This window comes from Notechis scutatus, chromosome 9, assembly GCF_049901735.1.
Source record: "Notechis scutatus isolate UNSWTSFEM ecotype Mainland chromosome 9, rNotScu1.2, whole genome shotgun sequence".
In the NCBI taxonomy this organism is placed as follows: domain Eukaryota; kingdom Metazoa; phylum Chordata; class Lepidosauria; order Squamata; family Elapidae; genus Notechis; species Notechis scutatus.
Window position 1 is genome coordinate 22282848 of NC_142017.1, and position 19435 is coordinate 22302282.

Below are 19435 nucleotides of genomic sequence, written 5' to 3' on the forward strand. Positions count from 1 at the left end.
ATTCAATATCAAAATAACAAGAGAATAGGTTTGCTGTTTTAGGATCATCAAAACCAGGGCTCTCCAACCTTGGCAACTTTAAGACTTGTGGAGTTTAACTTCCAGAATTCCTGAACTTTAAGACAAAGCTGGCTGAGGAATTCTGGGAGTTGAAGTCCATAAGTCTTAAAGTTGCCAAGGTTGGAGAGCCCTGATCTAAACCCCAAGGAAGCAACAAAAAAGGCAGGGGGGAATAAAGACACTTGATGTGTAGGAAACCCAAGATTTCCAATCAATGCTTTTGAAAACCTATCCCACGGGCACCATTTTTGCACACATGTATTTTAAAGAGCATTGTGGGCCGCATAACCAACGATTGGGTGGCATCCTTACATTGTAGGGAGGCAGATCGTGTCCCATTGCCAATGCTTGGGCGTGGGGGGGGGGGGACTCTAACATCAGCATGGGACAGGATTTAAACCTGCATCTTCAAATCAAATCAACCTTTATTGTCAGAGTGCAACGTGTACAACGAGGCTGGCTGAGCCTCTCTGAAATTCTTGAACCTTTGCCTGCCTGAAATTAGACAAAACAAGCAAATTATTATTTGGTTATTCCTGGCTTTGCCTGCGGGGAAGGGGGGCTGGGCCGCCCCAGGAGCTGCTCCACGATCAGCGCTCCCCTTCTCCCGCTTGTCTTTTGCAACGACGGAGGCGGAATCCCCGTAGCCGCAGCCGGACAGGAAGGTGAAGGGCGCTGGAGGAGACATGGCGCCCGCCCGCTGCAGCGTTTACATCTGCGGCAAGCCGGGCCCCGGCCGCCCCCGCCGGGAAGCAGCCCTGCGCACGTCCCGCATCTTTCCTGATTCCCCGTTCCCGGCAGGCGGCCCAAGCGGCTTCCCTTCCGTCCCCTGAGAGCCGCCGGAGCAGCAGCAGCAGCAGCAGGCCGGCGTCCAGCTGGAAAGGGACAGCTTCGCGCGCCCACATTTGGCCGTCCTCGCCTGCCGTCTTCGAGGGGCGGGAGAAGGGGAGGCTCCGCACTTCCGGTCTTTGCCGCTCCTTCCGCCACGTGGGTGGCCCGAGGCGCCATGGCGACGGCTTCGCCTCGGGTGCTTTTGGGGCTGCGCGACGCCGCCGTCCCGCCGGGCAATGGCCTCCCGTCGCAGGGCGCCGCCAGCAAGCTGGGCGGGTCTCCGGTGGGTTTTGGGGACCCGGAGCCGTTCCGCTGGACGCCGACGCTTCCTCCTCCGGGCGGTCTGGGTGGGGCAGATAGAGAGAGCCCGGGCTTGATGGGCTCGGCCGAGCCAGGGTCCCCGCCTGAAACCTCGGGACTGTGGAAGAAACGGGAGGGCCTCGAGCCTCTGCCTTCCGGCTGCGCTTGCCCCGCGGTGCTGGCGATAGGGAGGCGGGGTGCAACGGGACGCCGGGCTGGTCCCGGCTTTTTCTCGGAGCGCGAGGAGGAGGCGCCGGGTTGGGTAGCCGGGGGTCCTCCGGGGGTTGGAAACCCTCGGCCGAAATTGAGCTGGCCAGCTTTATGCCGCTGGGCAGTTGGGGGCGAAGGGGTAGCTGGGAGCCGCTTCCTTTGCAGGGTGTCTGCAGGCATTAGACCAGCTGGTTAGAGGGCGGCCTAACCAGCACACCTGGGGGCTTTTTGTGGCGCTGCTTGGTGAGGAAGGAAGGAGAGGGGAAAAAAAGAAAAGATCCTTTATTGAAGGTTGAACAGTGGCAGGTTCTTTCCTTTTTCTCCTAGGATTGGAAGCTCTCCGTCCCTGGGATCCATCCCTCCTGTGAGGTTTGCAGGGCTGGCTTGCTCCACGTGGTGCAAATCTATTGCCCCCTTGAAGGCTCACAGTACCACCGGGTCATCAACGTTTTTGCTTGTGCCACAGAAAGCTGCTGGGGGAATTCTGAAAGGTGGTTTGGGTTTTATCTCAGGCAGAACTTCTTGTGTTTATGTGAAATTTGTGTAGGTAATCTAAGTCGTCATGCAATGTTGTCCCCAATTCGGGTCTGAGCCTGGTGCCAAAGCCAATGATAGACACCAGACACGAGGTGCAGGTTTTCTGATTGCTTTTTACTGGAGTCCTCCAAGGAAAAGGGGCTCCTGGTCAAAATACCAAGAGCCAAGAACAAAGGCTTGAGTAAGTTTTATACATTTTCACTAAAGGAGAAGGTGAGACAAAGTGAGATAATAAGAAATATCATCCAATAAACATTTTAGTAATAATTCTACAATTTGTTCTATTGGTCTCTAGCTTGTCCCTATTCCCAAATCTTGGCTAATGAATGCTCTAGGAGTTATCTAATACACATTTGATTTGCTGCAGGCCTAACTTTTATCTGAGGTCTGCAAGTTGGCTAACGTGTTACTTTTATCAGCTTTCCAATTAGCCAGGATTGTTACAAGATTTACACACGCATATCCTCCTGTGGATAAGCATTCTTTGTTCTTGCCAGGCAGACTCCACAATTACAGGCTTCCTGATTTAATTTGAAGTATGTGCCATGACCTGGCTTTATTTTAGCAGATGGCCCATCAATGTAATACTTCACTCTGTAAAGTTCTTAATATTTTCTGCAATCTCCAGATGTAGGCCCTTCCTATTGCAAGAGTTTGCAAGACAGTTATGGATGAGCACTTTCCTTTCATGCCAAAGACCTCAAATGGTAAAGAATATTCCAGAGCTGTGATTTGGTTCAGGGACCCCAGCAAATCATAAACATAGTTTACAGGTTCAGCAACTGTTTGAAGTTGTGATACTGTTGAACAATTGCTGTGTGCAACTGGTCCTTGAAGTCCCAGCTGTCACACTTAAGACAGTCACATGATCACAATTTGCAGCCTTCCCCACAAGCAAAGTCAATGGGGAAACAGGCAGGAAAGGTCACAAATCACTCCCATAAGCCACTCCCACTGCTTTTTCTCCCGATGAGCCTGCTACCCAACATCCCCCTGCCTTCACTCCCTATCATACATTTGCCTGCCCAAGGTTGGTCAACACCCTTACCTACCCACATCCCGTAACACCCACCTGCCAACTGGGACTTGATGTGAGCCGACTGGGACTTGATGTTTCCTGCTGGCTTCTCCATTGATTTTGCTTGTGGAAGTTGCAAGTCATGTGGCCATGTGAGGTCCTTGCTTAACAATCCACCATCCTCATTTAACAATGGCAAGTGAGACTGGGAATTGCAATTGCTAAGTGCTGAAGTTACAGGATTTGATTTACAATGGAAATTGCCATCATCAAGCAAGGACTCCTTGTATGGCTTAGTACAGTGGTCCCCAACCTTTTTTGTACCAGGGACCAGTTTCAAGCAGAAACACTTTTTCAAGGACCGGCGGGGGGATTCTATTTTCCATTCCCAAAACTTTATGTTTACCCTACAACTAGCATTAAAGACACCTGACTGCAGTCTCTCTAGTTCTAGGTCTTGCCCAGCTGTGTAGCTACAAAATTTCATGCAGATGTTTCTCTTATCTCTGTTTGGTGAAAACAGGAATTGAATGAGGAGCATTTTGTCAGTGTGTTTTCCCTAGGAAGCTCCTGTAGTCCTTGTTTAGGGATCATTCAGAGCTACGATGGACCTCTAACATCCAGCCCAGGAAGAAACTGCTTCAAAGAAGCCGGGGTGGGGGTGGCTTTTCCTGTCGCCGCAGCTCCTCCGTAGCGCCCGTTCACCCCCGCCCGCCCGCGGTTCAATCCAGTGCTCCATTCTGCCTGCCTGCCTGCCTTCGTTTCTGGTTGATTCGGAGCAGCTTCGGCTGAGAATAATAACTATTCGCCTCTTTTTATCAGCCGAAGCTGCTCCGAAACAACCAGAAACGCAGGCAGGCAGGCAGAACGGAGCACTGGATTGAACCGCGGGCGGGCGGGGTGGGGGTGAACGGGCACTTCGGAGGAGCTGCGGCGACAGGAAAAGCCACACACACACCCCCCCCTGGCTTCTTTGAAGCAGTTTCTTCCTGGGCTGGTGGAGGAGCGAGAGAGCGACTGAGAGAGGAACGAGGCGGGAGGAAACCGAAGCCGCTGAGCCGGAGAGCAGGACAGGCTTTGGTTGCTTCCTCCCGCCCCTTCTTTCATTTGTGTCCTTGATCCTTGATCCCAACAGCATTCACCGAAGGCGAAGAAAGCCGCCATTTTTTAAATTTTTTTTTCTTTGCGGCCCGGTACAGAGTGCTCCACGTACCGGTCCGTGGACCGGTGGTTGGGGACCCCTGGCTTAGTATGCTGTGTGAAGCCAGCCACTGTGATTTATAACCCATAGTTTATTTTTTACTCTGTTGAGGTAATCTGTTGTAATAAAGCAAACCGTATATTGCATGAATACTGTGCAAAGCAAAATAGACTAGTGGCCTGTTTTAAAATCAGGTGGCATCCTGCATTAGTTCACCCAATGAGAACATGGCAGAAAAGGAATACAAATTAGAAATTTCTTGATTTATGCAGGTTACCTTTTTCCCTTAAGCTGTCAAATCTAGTAAAATTACTGGGATGTAATTTTGTTAGCATTAATTAATTTGTGTCTCTTGCTATTGTCTGTACTATGTTTTTAAAGCTGGAAGGTGTTACGATCCCAGTATTTGCAAGTCCCAAGAAACGAAATACAAGGCTGCACATGGAAGCAGGTATTGTGAGCTGCAGAGAATATATTCTGTAATCAGTTGCATGTGGACCGGGTCAGCTTTCTAACTGTGGAGGAACTTCTAATGTAGAAGTACAAGCCTTTGCTTAACTATTGATTAAGAAATTCACGTTAGAATTGGGGCATTTCATGGCTATTGACCTAGTAGCTTGTATCTAGTACCTAAGTGTCAGTGAAACATAGGGAGAGATAGCATTATATGCATTAGTCTGTTGAAACACAAGGGTAGCTTGCAACATGCTACAAGATAATATGTGTATTCTTCACCAGAATATATTTATTATATCTGTGCACCTTGTCTCAATCTAGCTACTGTATATAGCTCAGTATAGTTATATGGAGGCAATTGGCATGAGCTTAAATGGACCTGGGAATGGTAGAGGACAAGAAGGCCTGGAGGAATGTTGTCCATGGGGTCGCGATGGGTCGGACACGACTTCGCGACTAACAACAGCAACAAGTTATATGGAATATTAATGGGAAGACTAACATGCCTTTTTACATCAACTTCCCAGTCTGGGTGCAAGGATAGGCAAACATTCTCTGTGAACCAGAAGCGTTCTACTATGTGTTGGTTAGGTTATAATAGGTTGAACAATGTTCAGATTGTTAAAAAAAAAATGCCTAATTTATTTTTGTTCAAGTTTCTTTTTTAATGTGGTACCTGCTCCAGTTGGGATTGGCATATTTCACTCTTGGAGGATGTCCTTCATCCAACCTCTTGCCATCCCAGCTCTACCACATTGACAAGAGGAACGAAGGCTGCCTCAAAACTAAACCCCAGCCTGAAATTTAGCTGAAATTGGCCTAGACAATCTATCAGAGTTTCTCTCCAAAATACAGTTAAATTTGAGGGGTCTTTCACACACACTCAGCTTGCTGGTTTTCTTAAAGATGTTTCATATCCAAACTAGGTAACATCCTCAGTGCTAGTAGAGAGTGGCTTTTGCTTTTATTTTCTGGTGGCTTGCTTTGTTAGCACTGATGGTCTTGGAGGTTTCTTTGGCTGGACTGTTTCCTGTTAGCTTGTTTGGCAGTTTCTTGTTTGGGGTATTGTTCATTTCTTGATTGCTGGTTGGTCTGATGTTAATCTTGGCATTAATCTTGGCTCATCTGGGGGTTGATTGCTGTTAGGAAACTTCTTTTGGTCTTTTTGTTCCTCTTTGGCTTGTTGATTGTCTCTTTTGCCTAGTATGTAGATGTTTATGTCTATGTGCCTATTGATGGCCAATTGGTCAGAACACCAATGGTCAGAACATCAAGCCATGAACGCCAAGGAGAAGTCAGATGACATGATGAAAACTGTTTAATTATGGGCAGACTAACCATAGTTTCAACTGGACAGCTGTCACCAATCCTAAACCAAGCCAAATCCAAAAATGCTACCGAATTCCAGGAAGCCTGGCATCTTGACAAATTGGCCACTAATAAACACATAAGCCACATGCTATGCAAAAGAGGCAAACCACAAGCTAAAAAGGAAACAAAAAGATCAAACCACCTTCCTATCAGCAATCGACAATCAGATGAGCCATGATCAATGCAAAGATTAACATCAGACCAATGATCAAGAAGTAAACAGCATCCCAATCAAAGAACTACCAAACCAGCTAACAGTAAACAGCCCAACCAAAGAAACTCCGAAGACCAAGAAACTTCCACCAACCCTGATGGGACAAGCTGCTAGAATATAAATTAAGAGCAGATCCCATTCCTTACTAGCACTGATGATGTTACCTAGTTCAGGTAATAAAACACTTGCAAGAAAAGTTCAGAGAGCACTAAGTACCCCTCATTTCAACCCCAAGCTACAAATATTCTCCTTGATCATTTTAAATTGATTTTTCTATAGCCACGTGTTCAATTTCAAAGATGTTTTCAGCTGTTCAAAACCTTCACTGTGTCCCCTGAAAGAAGCGTAAAGAGCTCAAAGGTACAGCTCTGTTCTTATTCTGACCAAGGCTTCCCAAGACCGTAATTAAGCACACACTTAGCCCAAAGAACTCTTGTTTTATTTCAACGCTGGGAATTATGTTCATTCCCAGCCTGTAATGAGTCCCAAACAGTCCCTCAAGATAAGCACCCACCTTTCTCTCCTTTGAAGTGCTGCCAACAACTAAAGTGCCAAATGAACTAAAAAACCAACCGAAGTACAAAGTCCACACAGAGCTTCAAGGATGAATCTGAACAGAGCTAACGACTTTGCCTCCAGCAAAGGTTTCCCTACCTTTGCACTTCCTTTATATCTTAGGGGAGGGGCAATCACCTCCAAGCCTTACTCCCGAATCGCCCCTTCTGCTTCAGCTGCTCTTGCCTTCTAGGAGTTCTGCGCACGGCACACACGCGCAGTGCAAACAGACTCCCCTTGTTCCTCTGCCTCGCTGCTGCCAGACTCTGGAGCCTCCGAAGGCAGCACCCCATTCCCAGGTGGCCCTGGTCCCATCTCTTCATCGAATGCAGGAACCTCGTTCGAGTCCTCTCCAGACTCCCGGACTGGTCCCCATTCTTCCCCACAGTCCGATTCTGCTGCTGTCTGCACCAGCTGCCGGCGAACCACAACAGTTCTGCAGGCAGAAGGCCCCAGCCAGATTTATATATTAGTTAAGTTATATAGCTGCCCATCTCAAACATGACTCATATTGGCATTAAAAAAAAAGAATATAAACATATCCTGACTCCTCAAGGTCTGGAAAAGTCTCCAGCTGGATGGATTGAAGCAACTGCTTTTATAGCTGCTTGGATCGGGCTCTGCATAAGTCACTTCTGTATCCCTTGGTTTGATAGGAGCAAGAATGGACCCAAGCAGCCACGGACTGGTGCAGTGGAGCAGAGGACTGGGGAGAGGACTGTGAAGAGGCACCTTCTGAGCTGTGTGGGACTTCCAGCTCTATCCCCAGAGAAACACAGTGTGCGGCTCTGTTGCAGAGGATGAGCCTGGGGGGAAACCCCGGGGCCCTTTGTGATCTGACTCGGGAAGAGCAGATCAAGCCCTCCAGCCGCGGCCCTGAGTTCCAGCCCTACTACATCAGTGTAGTGGATGAAGAAGACTACCTCTGTTGGGACCACCTGGATGATGCCCAGAGGCTCCTAAAGGAGTATCAGCAGAGGGAGGGTGTGGATTTGGAGCATTGGATGTCAGCAAGGTGAGGCTTGAGCCAAGGTGAACCTGAAAGTTTTCTCTGGGTTGCGAAGGTCCTAGAGTGGTGCCAAGCAACAGCCAGGTCTGCAGATATGGAGAATGTACGTCATAGAATGGAGTATACTCAAGAGACTTGCTATTTGAATATTTATAGTTTTCTATTGTAGGCTTCAAAGCAGCTCACAAAAGTACAAACCACTCAGGTAATAAAAGTACAAATGTAATGTAAAGTCTTGCTATAACTTTAGATCACAATGTGCCAAAAATGAACTTAAGCAGAGGCTTTGAAGAACAAAATCAAACTTTAATTTGGTCAAGCAAAGTTAGGGTAAAACTAATCCAGACATATACACAAGATAGACATGAGAGGAAGCCTACAAAGCATGTGAAACAATGAAAGTCATATACTTTAACTGCATTGTAAAACTCTCTAACTTAGATTTACATCTTCCTGCAAAAGACAGCTCTTTTTCTGGCAACTTTTACCTTTCGTTATCTCTTCTCCTATTGTCTTCCTAACTGATCACAACTGACCACTTGAGGAGGCTATTAACAGCATACTTCAAAGGTATGGATTACTCTGGGAGGCTTGGGATACACTACATTCCCAGAGGATGCGGGGTGAGATGTGTCAATCCAGGAAAACTGATGGATTCAGATTGATTTAGATGGGAGAACTATATGCCTTAATAGGAGAAGGATATAACTGATTGCAGGCATGTGTTTATAATTGTTTTACAACAAGTGAATGGTTAAGGAAATCTTTTTTTACAACAGCAAGATAACAAATGTGTACAGAGTGGTAAATGCTTAACTGTTACGGTTATGGCTGAGGTCTCGGAGAGCAAGGACTCGGATGAGGGGCCTGCATGTGATGCAGGGATGGGGCCAGGACCATCGGGGAGTGGAGCGCTGCCTTCGGAGATTGTGGAGGATGGCAGCAATGATGAAGAGGTCCCCGAGGAGCCTGTGCCCAGTGGGCGTGTGCGCAGGGCTGCTCGAAGGAAAGAGCAGCTGCAGCAGCACGGGAGTAAGGCTGCAGGGTGATGGTCCCTCCCTTAAGAGATAAAAGCCAGCCCTCAGAGGTGGGATTCTTTGCAGGAAGCAAAGAGGTTATTGCACTTCAAGTCTTGTGGAAGTTTGGTTTGTGTTTGGAGACTTTTGGTTTTGATTATTTCCTTGCAATTTAATGTAGTGTTCTTGGCAGCCTTGACCAGGCTTGTTCTTATCTGGGACAATTAGTTTTTAATAGCGTTTTACTATGAATGAACGGAATTCACAGAGAAGCATTAAAGAGGTTTTGCTTTTATCTCTGTTTGGTATTTGTTTGCTTTGAACGAGGCTTGGGTCAGAACATTAACAGAAATACTTCTACATATACAAGAGAACAAATGCCTATAAAGTAACTTTCTACTTAATGCTATAATATATTCTGTTACATTTCTTTATTTATTATTACTATTCCCTTCAGTAAAAATGATCAGGATGAGTCATAAAGTCAACAGCATAAAATTACTATAGATAGATCTTCCTCCAGGTGTGATAAACCAGGCAGAGCTTCAACCCTGATGTCATGGCTCTTAACCACATCCTGTGGATATCCCAGTCCCAAGTTTTCACTTCCTCTGTTTAGTAGAAAACAGTTTGTTACTAATGCAGTAATATTGTGATGGCTGTACTATCAGTGTCTCCCCTATGCTTAGTTACACCCCTGATGCCTCTGGTGAGAAGTATGAGAAGAGTGAAGCTGAAAAGAGAAACCAGATATTCTACAAATTCATGAAAAGAATTTCCTCCTGCCAGGAACAGATCTTAAGGTAGGTGAGGCCCATTTATTTAGCTTCTGTGTATTAAAAGGGCAGATTGTGTTTGGAAGTAAGCTAGAATTTAGAATATTTTCGAGCCCTGCTGTCAACCGTCCCACGCAGTTCAAATACTCTTGGGCCAGTGTCATTCTCCAAGAGTATATTTTACTGAACTGATATGGATACAGAAGTAGCAACGCTAATATAATAGGTTCCCACGGCATAAATACCCCCCCCCATCGCACAGTCCTTTTATTTCCTCCAATCCAGGTGAAAATCACATATTGGTAGCAATCCCCATGTCCCAAATCCTCCCCCCTTTGGCAGCAGTCCAATCAGGTATCGATTCCAATGTTTTGGAAACCAGGTGCCTCTGGCAGGGTTGTAAATTCCTTTCCCAGGAAGATACTCGGTTTGACACCTCTGGTTCCTGTTGGTGTCCATACTCCCTTATCTCCCACAGCATTCCCCCAAGGCGGGCCGCTGATAGTGTAATGATGTTCCTGGAAGGTAGGGAAGAGGGTTATATGGCTTCGTTTTAGCAATGGAAGGGGAGGATCTGAGGCAAACGGCGGCATTCAGCTGGCAAAGTGTTTTATGTGCCTGCTGTAAACATTGTAAAGCAGGGGTCCCCAACCGCCGGTCCGCGGACCGGTACCGGGCCGCGGAACAAGCCTTACCGGGCCGCTGGTTGCTGGGCGCCGCCATCTTTTTTTTTGGTAAAAAAGCGCTTCTGGTGAGCTTTTCCGGGTAGAAAGCTCACCGGAAGCGCTGTTTTCATCATAAAAGATGGCGGCGCCAGCGCTCGGTGAGCTTTTCCGGGTAGAAAGCCATTTCTACCCGAAAAAGCTCACCAGAAGCACTGAGCGCCGCCATCTTTTATGACGAAACAGCGCCCGTGACGCCACCGAAGCGCCTTTTCGTCATAAAAGATGGCGGCGCCCAGTTGACGCCGGTACCGGGCCGCGGCGCCCAGCTGATGTCGGAACCGGGCCGCGGCGTCGAAAAGGTTGGGGATCCCTGTTGTAAAGTATGAACAAAAGCAGTTGCTGCCCGTTGGCATTGTGGCATTGAATTTTGATGCTGTCCTTTCTGAGCAGGTTCCCCACTGAATTGGGAGGCGCCATAGGGCTGTTCCCCTTCTTAAGTAAATATCCCAACCGTTGGCTCCAATGAACTGAACTAAACTAAAAGGTGGACTTAGTTTACTTTATTGTCATTGCACCTCGTACAATGAAATCAAACACCGTCTTCAGTGCACATCATGACCATGAAAATAAATACGAACACACATCCTTCACACTCCGCACATTGAACTGGAAACCCCCGACCAGCACCAACCCTGCACTACATAGTAAAATTCAAAAGAGTTGCTGCCCTGGGATAGAAGCTGTTTTTCAGCCTATTTGTCCTTGTTTTTATTGTCCTGTACCGTCTGCCAGATGGTAATAGTTCAAAAAAAGGGTTCCCAGGATGAGATGGATCTTTGAGAAAGTTTTGAACTTTCTTAAGGCAACGGGAGCTATAAAGCTCTTCCAAAAAGGGGGGAGGGGACAACCCATGATCCTCTGGTCAATGGCGTTATCCCTCTGGAGCGCTGTCCTACCTGCCCCTGTGCAATTGGCAAACCATACAGAGGTGCAGTAAGTTAAGATACTCTCTATGGTGCAGCGGGAGAAGGTCACCAGCAGTTTTTCATTCAGTTGTTTTCTGAGAAGCCTCAGGTCGTATAATCTCTGCTGGGCCCTTTTGACCAGGGCTGCAATGGGGGCCCCCCAGGTCAGGTTCTCTTTTAGGGTAACACCCAGAAACTTAAAACTAGCCACTTGCTCCCCTCGGTCTCCACTGATAAGCCAAGGGGTGGATGTCTGATCTGTTCCTTCTGTAATCCACTATAAGCTCCTTGATTTTATTGGTGTTGAGGACCAAGTTATTGTTTCCACACCACAAAAGCAAGCGGACCACCTCACCTCGGTAGGCAGACTCATCCTCCCCAGAGATAAGTCCCACCACTGTTGTATCAATCTGAAGCAAAATATTTTCTCTATGTATAGCTGAAAGTCCTTGTAACAATAAATCAAGATCAGGTATTCCAAATATAAGCCAAACATTTGGCAGTTTCTGCAGCAAAAAATATTCTCAGTTGATCTCCTTTGGTTCATACAATTGTGCTGCAATACTACACTGTGTGTGTTGTTGTTTTATAATATACTATACATTATATAATAGGCCATGAAATACAATGACAGTGGAATGCAAGTAGTCCTCAACTTACGACCACAACTGAACCCAAAATTTATGTTGTTAAGTGAGACATTGGTTAAGGGAGTTTGGCCCCATTTTATGACCTTTCTTGCTACCGTTGTTAAATGAATCACTGCAGATGTTAAGTTGGTAACACGGTTGTTAATCCGGCTTCCCCACTGACTTTGCTTGTCAGAAGGTCGCAAAAGGAGATCAGTTGATCATGGGACACTTCAACTGTCATAAATACGAGTCAGTTGCCAAGCGTCTGAATTTTGATCACGTGACCACAGGGATGCTGCGAGAATTGCAAGTATGAAAAAAAGGCCCTAAGTCACCTTTATCAGTGACTTTTGAACGGTCACTAAATGAACTGTTGTAAGTTGAGGACTACCTGTATTATTAAACCAACCATCTGAAAAGATAGGCCTGGGTGTTTTGGGATTGGAGGAGGTCCAGAAGGGCCATGGTGGCACAGTGGTTAGAGTGCAGTGTTGCAGGCAACCTCTAAACACAGCCTGGGGTTCAATCCTGATTGGGCTCAAGGTGGACGCAGCCTTCTGTCCTTCCAAGGTGGGTAAAATGAGGACCCAGATTGTTGGGGGCAGGAGGCTGATTCTGTAAACTGCTTAGAGAGGGCTGGAAAGCACTATGGAGCGGTTCTATGTCCATGTCCATGTCCATGTCTATTCTATTCTTATTTTATTCTAATTCTGTTCTACTCTACTGCCATGGTGGCACAGTGGTTAGAATGCAGTATTGCAGGCTGACTTTGCTCACTGCCAGGAGTTCGATCCTGACCAGTTCAAGGTTGACTCAGCCTTCCATCCTTCCGAGGTCGATGAAATGAGGATTCAGATTGTTGGGGAAAATACGCTGACATTTAAAAAGTGCTCAGAGAGTGCTGTAAAGCACTATGGAGCGAGCGGTATATAAATCTTAAGTGCCACTGCTATATCGCTATCGCTACTGCTATCGTAAGTATTCTTACTGTGTATTTTTTGTGTTAGCTGCCTAGCTTTTTCCCTAAATGGAAGCTTGGCGTAATAATAAGTTTGGAACCTTTTGCCTCTTAGATACTCCTGGAATGGCCAACCTTTATTTATTACCCCCCCACCTGCAGACTTCCAGACAAGAATCCCACCCTGTAACAACTGCAAAAGCAAGAGAATCTTTGAATTCCAGCTGATGCCAACCCTAGTCAACATGCTGAAGACCAGAGAAAATGGTAGGCAGCCTGAATTAAGATGGCAATTAGTTATTTTTTTTGGGGGGGGGGGGTGTTACCTTTCTGTGGTGTAAATAGGGAAGAGGGGCTGGGTAGAAAACTGGAGGCTCTACTTCAGAAGGGATGGCTGTTCTGCTGATTTCTGCCTATATACTGCTTCTGTTTGCAAAGGTCCTGTCAATCTGGTTTGGCTGTTCTATTACTTCTGCAGATTTCTATTACAATAAATTATTTTTTTCCCCAGTCTGCCAGACTAGATGATCCTTGAGATGCTAACAGCTTGTGGGCAATAAGTCCCAGGGAGGCTTAACCTCCAAATCCTTGGAATTCAGAAGGTGCCGTCATATCACACATATCTCTTAAGTATCGGTATCTGGGCTTCTTTCCCAGACCTTTCAGACTTCTTGCAAACATAAAAGGCAGGAAGGACCAGGGGAAGCTCCTGCACTGGTGAAGAACATGCTTAGCCTCTTTTAGATACAGTTGTTTGGATTTGCTTTAAGCGGATGATCGCACGGAAGTGACTGAGGCAGGACTTTGCTCAGTTATCTGGTAGAGAGTCAGTTGGTTGGTTCTGAAAATGTGGTTGAGGGTCCTTGCAGCTGGCCCCGCTGTGATCTGGACCAGGGGTGGGATTCAAACACTTTTACCACCGGTTCAGTGGGCGTGGCTTGGTGGGCATGCTTTGTGTGTGTGCACGCACTTTGCATGCACACACGCGCCAAACACGCACTTTCCGCAGGCACAGAGACATTCCGACTCACCTCCTGCAAGCCTGCACTCTCCTGGTTGCTTCAGCAGCTGCCGCATAGCACTCTTGTGTGCCGCGCAAAGCAGCTGCGCTTCAAAAAAAGAAGATAAAGGTTGGCAGAACGGGGCGGAGCCGGTAGAATACCACCACTGGTCTGGCCCCATGTCCTCCTGGGTGGTCATGGCTTCTTAGGAGGTGGCACCTGGTTTGGTCCAGATGGTGGCTTAATGCCTCTTTGGAAGAAAGCCGAGGCCCTCCCTGTTCTCACAAGTTCATCTTTGTGGATCTGAATATATTGGACTCCAAGCTTCTCTTAAATTAAACTGCATGGGCGTTTGGGTGCTGCTTTTTATCCTCTTCGTCTTGCCCTGAACCACTGGAACAACAATTCCAGAAATACAGATGGCACACATCTCTTAGAGTTCAGAAAAGTTCTTAAACCTGGTTTGGGCCCAGAAGTTGGGGTTAGTGTGTTGTATGGGCGTGTGTGGGTGTGCGCGCACACGCTGTCATGCTGTGTTTTGCTTTTAACTTTACATCAGATTTTGCAAGCTGCCCAGAATGTGTTGGAGTGGAGGTGGCCATAACACCTTCCTCAGAATAGATGCATACATCTGCATAATCCCATTCAGATGTTTATGCTATGTCTGGAGGCTATGGTGGTCTGGATGGAGGGGAACCAGCTGCACAACTTAACCTCAGCAGTTTTAAAAGTCTGAAAAGTTGTCACGTTTGGAGTTCCCTTCCCTGGAGAGTTGCTATTGACAGGTGGCATTTCCCCAGAGAGACGGGCTGTACAATTTGGGGGATCTTCTTGGACCCATAGCTGCATTGGAGGAACAGAGGACAGCCATGCCCACGGGGCCTTGGCACGAATTCATGTGATGCTCCAGTTGTGTCTATTGCTTGACTGGGACTCCAGACTCATATTGGGCCCCCCTCTCCTTGGAACTACTGCCAAATGAAGCCACCTGGAAATTTCAAGTGGTCCAAAATGCAGCAGCAGATGCAATCCTGAGCAGCTTGGATCTTGCCCTGGCACAAGTTGCACCAGCTTCCCGTTTTTCCCCCCCAGGTGTTGGGTGTCATTTTTAAAGCCCTGCATGGCACAGGGCCAGGACCATTTGTCAGCTCTCCATGATGACACCTACCCATCCCAACTAGATTGGTTAAGGTGGGCTTGCTCTAGGGCAGGGGCCTCCAACCGTGGCCACTTTAAGACTTGTGGACTTCAACTCCCAGAGTTCCTCAGCCAGCAAAGCTGGCTGAGGAACTCTGGGAGTTGAAGTCCACAAGTCTTAAAGTGGCCACGGTTGGAGGTCCCTGCTTTAGGGCTCTCCCGGGAAGAGAGCATTTTCTGTCATTGTGCCTATCCCTCTCCCCTGAAACACACAGGGCTCGGTCCCTCCTTGCTTTCCAGAAGTCTGTTCAGACTTGTGTCTTCCCTCAGGTGTTGGGGGAGGGAGGTATGAGGCCAGCATTTGGGACATCTTTTGAGAGACTACTGATTGCGTGGGTGAGGGTTGACTTTAATCCTGTGTTTTTATGGTCTCTCTTTGTTAGAAGGACAACACTTTCGTGAATTATCTCTTTACATGCATTTGTGATGAGGGCAATAACCTTGAAAAGGCGCTCTCTCTTTTTTTTTTTTGGCAGATACATCAGTAGAATTTGGAACTGCAATAGTCTACACGTGTGAGAAAAGTTGTTGGACAGCCGGCTGTTCTTCACCCTTGGAAGAATTTATTTTTGTACAAGAAGATCCAGACCAGCGATTGTTTAAATAGATTCTATTTTCATTGCTTGCCTAACTGAAGGCACACAAGAAGAGTGAATCGGATATATGAAGCCCTGTAGTTTGTCAAAAAGAGGAATGTTGGCCTCCACTGGTCCTACCTGGCTAATATTGTCCAGGCTCAGGAGCATATATTGTGTAGATGTGCACCCATGCACGACTCTGTAAAGCCTTTTGTGTTGGGGGCGGGGTTTCTGCATCTTCCCACTACAGCTGGGTTGGCCATACTGATGCAGGGAGAAGCAGCGATTTTCCCCCCCAATTTCCTGGAGGTCATGGATGTGGTCCTGGAGGCATTGCCTTTTTGGTGTTGGAGCAGCCCTTCTGGAATGACCTTAACAGGTTCATTCTTCTCTCCCATTTGGCCCGCCTTTCAGAAAAAGCTTCTCCAGCAGGCTTTTGAGACCTGATATCCTAGGTTGGGCCTGGGTTTTGATTATCATGTGTATCAGAGGTGGGATTCAGCCGGTTCTGACCAGTTCTAGAGAACCGGTAGTGGAAATTTTGAGTATTGCTCAGATCTGTTGGAAGGGAAGGGGAGATTTCCAATGCTCCCTGGAACTCAATTGTGGAAGCCAGCACTTTCCACTTCCACTGCCCATCAGAGGGTGGGATTCACAGGTTCTGACCAGTTCTGGAGAACCGGTAGCGGAAATTTGGAGTAGTTGGGAGAACCGGCAAATGCCACCTGTGACTGGCCCCGCCAACCCCATCTATTCTCTGCCTCCTGAGTCCCAGCTGATCGGCTGGGTCTTCTTTTGTTGCCCTGCCCAGGAGAACGGAGCTGGAAAGCAGGTTAGTGGGGTGGGGAGGGAAGGGGGATTTTGTAGTAACCTTTCCCTGCCATGCCCACCAAGCCACACCCACAGAACCAGTTGAAATGGTGAATCCCACCACTGATACTTATCATATTACTGTATATTCCTATCTCATGACCTACCAAGAGTCATAGGATTGCAACATGGTATAAATTTGATTAATAAACACTGTTACTTCCTGCATAGCCTGTCTAGAGTAGTAGACCCCGCCTTCTACGGATCAGGTCCTCGGTGCTTATTCTTGTGCTGCTGTGATCAGTGCTGTCTTTCAGTCTAACTCTTTCCTGCCACTGCTGGAATTTCCCAATATCTTCCACCGCAGCTATTGAGGGTACATCCCACATGAGGTCATACTTTGCCATGGCACATGGAATAGAGTAGAATTCTTTATTGGCCAAGTGTGATTGAATACACAGGGAATTTGTCTTTGATGCAAATGCTCTCAGTGCACATAAAACAAAAGATACATTCGTCAAGAGTCGAGAATCATCAGGTACAACACTTAATGATACTCATGGAGTACAAATAAGCAATTAAATCATACTAGGAAACAGTCAATATAAATCGTAGGATACAAGTGACAAAGTTACAGTCCTACAGTCACAAGTGGGAGGGGATGGGTGATAAGGAGTGATGAGAAGATTAATAGTAGTGCAGACTTTGAAAATAGTTGGACAGTATTGAGGGAATTATTTGTTTAGTAAAGTGATCATCTTCTGCTGGATCTTCCACGGCTGCTGCTACCTCTCAGCAGCCCATCTTTGGGTGCCATCTTACTGATGCCCTCTTGGATGCTCTAGGTTTCATCCATGACAGCAACTTTGGCACTCACCAATCCCCACCCCACTGACCTTTGTCTGGTTGGTGTACAGTCTTTGGATGTTGGGGTGGAAAGCACTACATTGTGAGGAGCTTCCAGATCTTCATGAACGCTTGAGGAAGGCTCTCAGAGTCCTGTTGATTGTGTATAGTGCCAGGCATACACAAACCCATGTGTGTGGCACTGAATCCTATCAGATCAATGTGCCTAGCCCTAGCCTCATGGGCAATTGCTTTATCAATGAGCAACTGATGTTTTGAGCCTTTGGCATTGTTTCCAATGCCCTTCTGAGCTGTGCTCATGTATTGACCCATATGCCCTGTAACTTAGTGGCTATAATGCCTGATAGAACTTTCCATGTTGTGCGGAGGCTGTAATTGCATGGTGTTACTCCCTTGTTGGTGTCAGACCTGCCTCAGTCTGGTCCCTTGGGGAAGAAAAACCTTCAACTCCATTTGGTTGACACTAAGAGTGCTTTCTCTAGAGCCAGAAACGACTAGCAGGTATGTGCGAGGGGAACCTTTACCTTTTACCCATGAGAGTGCTTTTACTAAGAGATGCTGATTGCAGTAAATTCAGGCGGAATTGAAAGTTCCTGTGCAACAATGCACAACTATTCCTCTGGTTCCCCATCCCTCCCCTCCTGACCAGTCCTTCAATCAATCCAGCATCCTTGAGAAATTTTGGGAAACACCCCCAAGAGGTGTTGAGGCTGTGAAATTCCACACTCGGGGTTAAATGGCCGTGAAGATGCCTAGCATGGATTCCACACTATTCTGCTCTTCTGCTCCAAATCAACTGTTCCCCGCTCGCAAATTCCCACCACAGAAACACAGAACAGCTTAGCTAAGATGCAGGAAGAAGGAAGATGAGAAGAACTACTAACACAGCCACGCTAAATGGTAAGTATCCTTAACATAAAACAGCACTGTGGTAATTAGGTGCCCAGCAGAGTGAGGGCAGGAAGGGAAAAAACTGCCGTTGTGTCGAGTGGTTTTGGCAGGTGATGTACGGTTATTAAATGGCATGGTGCAGGGATCCCCAACCTTGGCCGCTTGAAGGCTTGTGGATTTCAACTCCCAGAATTCCTCAGCTGAGGAATTGTGGGAGTTGGAAGTCTTCAAGTGGCTCAGGTTGGAGACCCCCGCTTTAGTGGAAACCTTGCAGTGTGTTTTGTAAAACACATGGTTTGCAGTTTTGTGTAAATTCAAGCTATTGTGGCATATTCAGCCAACCACGATTACAGTATAATAAAACGTTGTGTATTGTATGAATCCAAGCTTAGAGTCAGTCCTTCATGGAATATAATAAATGTTGATAAAAGCTTCTGTACTTGTATCGCCAGAGAAGTCACCAGAAAACTGAGCTCCTTTCGCCAACATCCAAGGGCTTCCAATTTTCACTGGGGGGAAAAGCGCGTCTGCTTAGAATAACAGAATAACAGAGTTGGAAGTACCTTGGAGGTCATCCAGTCCAACCCCCTGCTCAAGCAGGAGAGTCTATTCCAAATATTAGCTTATCCACGCTTTGCAGTGCTGGCTGCTCCTGTGGTGTCTGGCTGGATCGGAAGGGGGGGGTCCTGCTGCTTTGCACCCCTCCCAAACGGATGGAAGAGCCAGCCACATTCTGAGCTGCCTTCCCTGCTCCCCAGCCCCTCCCCCCCTGCCTGCCGGGATATTTGTTTTATTTTTTATTTATTTATTTTTGTCCATTGCTTACAAGATAATAGGTATAAGTAAAAACATAGTTATGAATACATGGATACGTATAAGAAAAATAAAAATAAAAACCCCAATAGGACAGGGACATTGGTGCGCTTATGCATGCCCCTTACAGACCTCTTAGGAAACGGGTGAGGTCAACAGTAGACAGTCTAAGGTTAAAGTTTTGGGGATTTGGGATAGAAACCACATAGTCAGGTAGAGTATTCCAGACATTGACCACTCTGTTGCTGAAGTCGTATTTCCTGCAATCAAGTTTGGTGCGGTTAACCTTAAGTTTGTATCTATTGTGTGCTCTTGTGTTGTTATGGTTGAAGCTGAAGTATTCATTGACAGGTAGGACATTGCAATGTATGATTTTATATGCCATACTTAGATCAGAATGAAGACAGTGTAATTCAAAGTTTTCTAGGTCTAGAATTTCAAGTCTGGTGGCATAAGGTATTCTACAACGAGTAGAGGAGTAGAGAACTCTTCTTGTGAAATATT

General features: G+C 46.9%; 1 protein-coding gene across 2 annotated transcripts; it reads left to right on the forward strand.

The window, feature by feature from the left end:
• The first annotated feature begins 1036 nt into the window (after positions 1-1036).
• Positions 1037-16590, forward strand: PDCD2L (programmed cell death 2 like). Of its 2 annotated transcripts, none has more exons than XM_087971802.1 (7): positions 1037-1174; positions 1729-1892; positions 4539-4608; positions 7410-7768; positions 9468-9581; positions 12890-13041; positions 15422-16590. In XM_087971802.1, exons 1-7 carry the CDS (start codon positions 1067-1069, stop codon positions 15577-15579), a joined length of 1125 nt encoding a protein of 374 aa, XP_087827928.1. In that variant the 5' UTR covers positions 1037-1066; the 3' UTR covers positions 15580-16590. The 2 variants fall into 2 exon arrangements, with proteins under 2 accessions (XP_087827928.1, XP_026535941.1); XM_026680156.2 differs by having other exon boundaries at positions 15449-16590.
• Positions 16591-19435: the final 2845 nt, after the last annotated feature.